This window comes from Varroa jacobsoni, unplaced genomic scaffold, assembly GCF_002532875.2.
Source record: "Varroa jacobsoni isolate VJ856 unplaced genomic scaffold, vjacob_1.0 contig00117, whole genome shotgun sequence".
Lineage (NCBI taxonomy): Eukaryota > Metazoa > Arthropoda > Arachnida > Mesostigmata > Varroidae > Varroa > Varroa jacobsoni.
Genome location: NW_019214410.1, coordinates 107,652 through 115,357, shown reverse-complemented (window position 1 = coordinate 115,357; position 7,706 = coordinate 107,652). Strand labels below are relative to the sequence as shown.

The 7,706-nt window shown below is 38.5% G+C and overlaps 1 protein-coding gene across 3 annotated transcripts; it reads left to right on the top strand.

Annotated features, from left to right (window-relative positions):
• Window positions 1-218: 218 nt before the first annotated feature.
• LOC147752083 (uncharacterized) lies at window positions 219-7,706 on the top strand. Of its 3 annotated transcripts, none has more exons than XR_015315077.1 (4): window positions 219-292; window positions 3,815-4,127; window positions 6,478-6,589; window positions 7,614-7,706. XR_015315077.1 is itself a non-coding variant. In XM_086972633.1 (4 exons), exons 2-3 carry the CDS (start codon window positions 3,827-3,829, stop codon window positions 6,480-6,482), a joined length of 306 nt encoding a protein of 101 aa, XP_086828759.1. In that variant the 5' UTR covers window positions 219-292; window positions 3,815-3,826; the 3' UTR covers window positions 6,483-6,528; window positions 7,614-7,672. The 3 variants fall into 3 exon arrangements, 2 of the variants coding, with proteins under 2 accessions (XP_086828759.1, XP_086828758.1); XM_086972633.1 differs by having other exon boundaries at window positions 6,478-6,528; window positions 7,614-7,672; XM_086972632.1 differs by lacking the exon at window positions 7,614-7,706 and having other exon boundaries at window positions 6,478-6,740.

Sequence of the window (7,706 nt, the reverse complement as noted above, 5' to 3'; positions counted from 1 at the left end):
CTAGTCGTAAGTGTCAAGCTAAATATAAAAGGTGTTTAATTTATGTAATGCTATTGCAGCTTCACGAGAAAAAACATTTCTGAAATGTGTAATATATTTTTGTGGAGCCTCATCTAGAACAGAATCTTAGATTATTTGAAAGTTAATAACAAATTTCGTTTATTCGCTCTTTTATATTGTTTTTTATTTGCTGTGGTTCTATTCTACAGGGTTTGTTGTTGTTGTTGTTGTTGTTGTTATCGTCGTGTTTGCACAGAGAGTTATTTTTATCGAGTTTGGGCTCTAAAGCCAGGTATGTATATGCACTCAACACCAGTTACTAGCATTAATACGCATAGAATCCGTCTTAGGCTTATTACTGGCGTTCGCTTTCAGGGGAAGTCATTTGTGTACACCTGTTATCGTCCGTCCGACATTCGAATGCTCGAAATCAGTTAGGTGATACAGTAAGAAGTTAATGTTACACCGTGTGGTGAAATGCGCATACATATTAACTGTGACAGAATTCGATTTGAGAAATGAAGTTGAAGTCGTGCGTTTTCGCGAGACTGTAAATTGGCGCACGGTTTGAATCGTTGGCCATAACGCGGGTGTCGCTGCTGTAGCCTAGTATCACTAATTAAGTCTGCAGGTGATCGGTTTACCATCAGGATCAACTTCAGTGCTCATTTGCGCCTGACTGTCACTAACTCATCCCAAGTTTCCGCACGACGAATACGACTGTAAGGCCAGCCAACACCTTAACTAATGCACTACATTGAGTTGTTATCGAAAAGTATTAGTATTTAAAATAAAAGTGAACATGTAACATATTAGTAGACTAAATACGTCACAATGTTATCGATGGCCTTCTGTTATTTTTCAAGTGACGACATAATTCCACCGATGTAGAACTTGTGTGATTTCTGGGCGAAAAGTTGCCACTTCCCCTTTCTCTACTGAATCTGCACTAACATCCTTTAGGAGGTTTTTCACAGATCTAAAGAGATGATAGACTGGTGGAACGAAACCTGAACTATACGGGCAATTGACGAGAATTTCCCATTTAAGTTCTCTCAACTTTTCCGGGTAACTAAATATGTGTGTGTGTGTGTATGTGACCATTACGGTAGAAGACGACGTCTCTATCTGTTCAGTAATTCCAGCCGATTTCATTCAATGGCTTTTGTGCTATTTGCAGTATGAGTCCGATTCGAGCGTTGTGTAATCAGCGGCAATTCATAATGCACGATTCCTTTCCCGTGCTTCGCTAAACATTAGGTGCCATCTTCTCTGGCGTCAGGCTAAGCCTTGTCACAGATTGTGCAGCACATTTTGATACTTTAGCTATTTATTTCCATATTATTTTCGTATACCGTCCGCTTTTTATCATACATGATCAATCGCTTCGAGAATGGATCGACCCCGTTGCTACCCTGTAAAGTTTGGCAGGTAACAATAAAATCAAGTAAATGATTTTGCGTCAGTTCGTATCGTATTCAAATACGGAAGCTTGTTTTTTGGTAGCCAATTCTCTTCGAATTGCCTAGAACAGTCTAGTGGTAAGCTCCTTGGTAATGCTATCGCATCGGAACTTCTGGGTGCAAAAAGCGACAAAGCCGTAACGCACGTTGACCATAAACGGCACAGATTTCTTTACGGACCTATGCCGCATTTGCGTCTTCGTCGTAATCAGCTTGTAGAATGTACCGAATCTTTATGGCTACTTTACATATGTTCAAGGCGCTCCATTTTGCATCAACGTCGACACCCCTGTGACTCGTCTTATCTAAGATATGCGATTTAAAAAAGTCATTCATCCAATATGTTCAACCCAAAATTTATGACCCTTTGTAAAAATGCTACTCAATAATGATTATCTTCCCGCTGTCATAAGTGACGTCATCTGTTCTATCAGCTCAGCTCAGCTCAGCTTTATTGGACTGGCAAGCCACTCAGTCAATTTGGACTCACGAAGGCGTATTGTAGCCCCTTGCTACGAGGCGTTACGATAGTATTTTTCAGATTCGGAGCTTAGGGGCATTAGTTAACGCTGTAGCATAAACGGTTTTGACAACCTATGTGGCAGGAGCATTCCACTGAATTATGCCACGTAATCCGATTATAGTCTGCCAGATTGATTTTCGATAGAGTATCATCCTGCTAGAAAATTTTTATGTAGACGCAGAAATCGTACTTTTACGTCTCAAGAGGATTACCATTGAAATGAGATGGCTATTGTAATTTTTATTTTTAGTAATTGTAGAACGTTGCATAGTTAGGCTCGAAATGAGACATTTTTTTCTAGTAAAACCATTTTTGTACACGTTGTTTCTATCTATGTATACAGGAACATATCGAATGCATTCAGGGCCAGATATGAAAGAGATCTAATTTATAGCTTTCGTGAGACCATACCCTTATCTAACGCTAGACAGACAGAAGGTGAAGCGGTATATAGGCACGACTGAGGATGTATTAAGGCTTTCATTGCCTATGTAGTCACGATACCACACCGAAAATTGTCACGTAGCGACAGTTGGGAAGATGCTAGTATATGAACCCGGTTCCTGTGTGGTAACCTGTTTCCTCGTTGAACTTAGCAACATATTAGGTTATCCAGGTTTGAAATAGTCCGTAACTAGAAAATAGCTATTTAAAGCAACGTTCAACGTAATGTCGAACTCAAAACACGTACGTCAGTGCATGAACGAAGCCCCAAACCGATTGAACTTCATCTGCCTTCGGACATTAATATGCATCCATTGTGAAATTAGCCCTTAGGTAAACAGCTTAATAACAATGCAATGATGCTCAATTATGTTAAAATGAGCACAGTTTTTCAAAGATATTCGGTAGTCTTACCGAAAATCTGCTAATATTCTTAAGGAAAGGTTCCGCAGCGAGCTTTTTTGTGCTTTTCACTTCGTTCCGTGATATTCAGTTATTTTAAGCCAAAAGACATGAGAGGGTTGTAGTCGAGTGGTCATGCACGCCTAGGGCAAAATGCTTACACGCAAGTAGTACGCTCGGGTACATCCAAAGCCATATCGAGTAACTCGAGACTAATACAAATCAAGTTAAATTCTTGTTTACTTAAGATACTGCATCCATGTGGCGCTCTAACTTTCTAGCCGATTCTATAACACGTGACCGATGTTTCACATTAAAATGAAATCTTGTGCAATAGGTCTTTGAGGATAGGCTGTTCGTATCCCAAAAAACAAATGGCCGTGGTATAGAAATATATTCCGAGAGAGATCCCTTGTACAGTCATAATCATATTTGTCAGCAAAGACAATTATGGACGACACAATGAGCACTTCTATCTCTATAATCGTAGATTTAATTTTTACTTTCTAATTCGTAAGTACACCACGTTACTAGAAAACACTCTGTTTGAGAGAGGCGCATGTAGAGCTGATAAGGCAAGTAACCTGGATCTGCTGGAAACGGCAGATGCGGCTGAGCAGACCATAAGCTTCTGAAGGCCAAGCTCCTGGAGGTCTATAAACGAAAGGCAAAAAAGATTGACATGATTCTCCATTTAGGGAAGGAGAAAATACTGCCAGAACTAAACTTGTATTTCTATCACTCTCCTACCAAAGATTGCAGCTTAAGATAAAAATATGTCGTTGCTGAATTACCGTTATTGCCAAGCGAACGAATTATTGAAGGCACATTTTTTGAGTGCTTCAATGAAAAAAAACTGTTTAGCGGCGTCTAGAAGCCGACATATACGTATCGAAAATTTGCTAAACCATACGGTAATGTTCTATACCCTTTTTTCTCCTTTTGATCGTAATAATCTTAATAAAAATGTAATAATGAATAGGAGGTACAAAGTATGATTGAGCACAAAGCTCAAGTGCAAACTAAACTTGAGGCTAAAGGCGTCGAAGCAGAGAAGGCCATTGAAATGTCGGAGCGTGAAGTTCGTGTGTATTGTTCTCAGCGGTCGTTGGCGGCAATTCATGAACGTTTGGACGAACAAAAGACGTTAGTCGAGGAAGCTAAACAGAGGAAAGTCGCTGAAAAGATTGCTACTGCCGAAAGCCATCGCCCAGAAGCACAAGAATCTTTGCCTGGACACTTACAGCAAGCGACCGAACGCAGTGACTATCACAGACGCTCCGATGCAACTAATAGTAAGTAGAAGTAAGGATTAACGTAGTAGTATATCAGCGACCATTGTTCCTCCCAAATAGGTAAACGATAAGAAAGGACTGAGAATATATAACAGATACTCGAAGTGTCAAAACCAATGCAAATTGCTGGAGAAAAGTCAACGCATGAGCATCGTATGACAGATATGGGTCAGTGTTCCTTTGATGCTTGCATCTCTCTAACTTTACTGGGATGTTTTGATAAGTTGTATACTGCGTTTAAGATGCAATGCGTTCGATGCAAACAAACAGTGAATGCTTGAAAAGATTTCATTTACTCAGCGTAGTTCGTGATGCCTACATGGCCCGATTGTTCCTTGTCGATTGTTGTACTATATAGTTACTTAATATTGCTAATCGTTCGATAGAATAAAATCGTTTAGGTAGGCTATTCGTTTTGGTAGATGCTCAAATAGGATTTTTAGGATGCACAACCCTAAATGTATTGTACCTAAATGAAAAAAGACCTTTACAGTTTGAGCTCGAAGAAGGAGCAATGTCAACAAAAATGGTATTACCATAGATTTCTCATGGCTTTTACCAATCGGTTCGTCCGCTAAGATGCATTTTTCTCTTGTAGGTTACATTAGTATTGGCCTGTATACTGTAAGAGATATCTATGTTCCTATTTTTTTTTATTTAGACGTATTATGATACTGTTTGCATAAGGTATTCTTCTAAAGTCGGTGATGAAGATCAAAGGGAAATACTTAATCTGTCTAGCTTTCTTATTATCAAGCTTTACAAAAAATGTTTGATTTTTTTTTGCATTTTCATTTTATCGTTAGGCTCTAGTCTATATTGTATTGTTATCAGTTAAATCTGTGTGTTTGTGGGTGAGGACTTTTGGAGGCCTGTAGTTGCTCCAAAACATTATGCGGAAGAGTAAAATAGGAGGGTTTACAGGTAGGCGCTAATCAATAGGTATAATTGTTTTTTGTTGCTTGTTTATTTTTAATATTCGACCCCTTCGTATAAAACGACATTTCGAGAATAGCAGTGACTTTTTTTAATGTTTCGGAAGAATAGGATACAAAACAAATGTTTGTATTTGTTGTCGTTGCGCGCATAGGATTTAGATTTAAGCACGTATCATAAGCGTACGTTACCAAGAAAAGAAGACCATGTAGCTTTAGGGTGCCATACTCAAACATTACACATATCTAACTTGGCCTACTAATTAAAATTGTGTAAGCCTTTTGAATGTCATTAAATTGATACGGCACAAAGAATACTCGATGAGCCGCATATTGAATTGAATAATTCTTCAATATATTTCATTTCAATAAAATAAAAGGTATTTATAATACTTTAATGGACAATTTATTTGTATGCATTGTGTCATACCCTTTGCGTCAATATGACACTATGGTTTAATGGTGGTCATTAATCTGGTCCGCGGACCAGTTGCGCGTTTCACGCAGACATCTATCCGATGCGGGTCGTGCCGTCTGCCAACACAAATATCGTGACCAGTCAGATGGGTATACTGATTACAGACAATACCGATCATCTCGTAAGTCTTAGTGAATCGGTGTTTGGATGATCTTATTATTCTTTTGGTTCCGATATTGTGGCGTTTGAGTTTATAGAGTTTTAGAAAATATCTTATGGTGTGGGCCATTAAGAAAAGAAAAAAAAGTAGACTCTGCAGATGAAACTTTACTTTTTGCACTGCAGTGCAACAGTGGCCTGACAAGAAACAATTCTATTATAATTCAAGGAATTAATCTTATCCTTAACTTAGATAAAAAAAAAGGACGAGCTTTTTTTTCTTATAGTCGAAATAGTCTTTGTTTCAAATGTAAAGGAATCTTAGCAGTTACACGGCGAGGATCTCTAATCGAGCCGAACTTTTTTACAAACATAACTTCTAAACCCGGAAGTCCCGTTGATGAGAACAGAAAAAATACCCATTGCGCGTGCTGACTCAGCACAATATAGACTGTCGAACTTACCGACAATAGTGAAAACGTGAGCCAAGACTCTGCGGATAATAATCATGATTGCCTACTCTATGACGACATGTCTATCGAGCTCTATCTGTGTCGTGTAAGCGAGGAATCAGGTTAATATATAAAACCATTAGCATTTGTACTTCGAGAAATATCTTCGACGCAAATGATATATTTCATCATTTGCGACGAAGATATTTCTCAATTTTTTTAAAAGATCTATACTGGCTGGCAGCAATCGGCAACATATTTGAGAATCAATCTAGCTAACCATACCGATACTAACACCAAACAATTGTAAGAAGGATTAGAAACGTAAACAACTAAAATGGCTCCCAGCAGAATTGTTCTTCTGTTTCCTTTTTATCTTTTACAAGCATGATGCAGTTGTATACGACGGAACAGAAACGATCGGTGCTTGACTGGATGTGAGTACGTCGTCAACAGCGTGCCCGTTATTCCGCTACGTTTTTTGAACAAAAATCCAAGGTATTCTTATATACCAAACTGTTTCAAGTTCGTATAAGAGAACTTACGAGATATGACTGTTTTAAGTCGTGTCTCGAGTCGTACGTTTAGTATGCAGAAAATAACTTTATTTGCCAAAACAGATCTGCTTTGGCAAATAAAGTGACCTAACCAAGCCGCTAGTCGGGTATAATATGGTCGTCATATTTTATAATACTCAAAGCATTCTCTCTCCGACAAACCAAGATATGCCAACGACCGTGATTAAATTATGTTTACAGTAATAAAAATCAATTTATTTGCATCGTTGTTGTATACCGGACGGTAATATGCACACAAGTCAATACTCTAAAGAAAGCTGTAACTAGGTCACGCAATTGTTAGTAAGAGTTAATTTCCTTATGACTCAAATTTTCTGTCAGGCCATGTATTTTAGCGTTTCATGAAGTTGTCTTATACTATATCGATATATAGTATAAGATATGGTATAAGTATAGTATTATATATCCGGATACAGCCGAGCGGACCATATGACACACTGGCGGCCGAACATGGGACGCTGGACGATGCTTTGATTGTCTTCTTTTTTGGTTGGCTTTCATAGAACATTGCATGATAAACAGAAGTCTCTGCTAACGCCTCTGATTGTGGACTACAAGAAAAAGCCGCCGGTGGAATTGACATCAAAAACCAGTTTTTATGTCATAGTCCTTTCGCGCTTGCTACCTCTACACACACATACAGATATAAATATGTCTTAATGAGACGTACAGTTTTGTTAAGGGGGCAAAACGGTGACGGCGCTTTTCTAAAGCAAACATTTTCAGCGTCTGAAATTCAACCATCAATACAGTTCAATAAAGTTATAAGAAGGTACAACTACATGAAGCGCCACGATTGTATATAGCAACTTAATAGAAATAATTATATAGCTTAAAGGCAAAGGTCGGTTTTATGTCATATAGGAAGCTATAGCAAGGACCCCGATGCTAAATAAGGAGACATGCGTTCGTTGCACTAACACTGTCTGCTGTCATTTCTATAGCTCTACGGAAATGCGAAAGAACCATGGATAGTGGATGATGTCAGTGGTGAAGCCGGAGGTTCCATGATGGAACTTTAAATAAATAACTTGTAC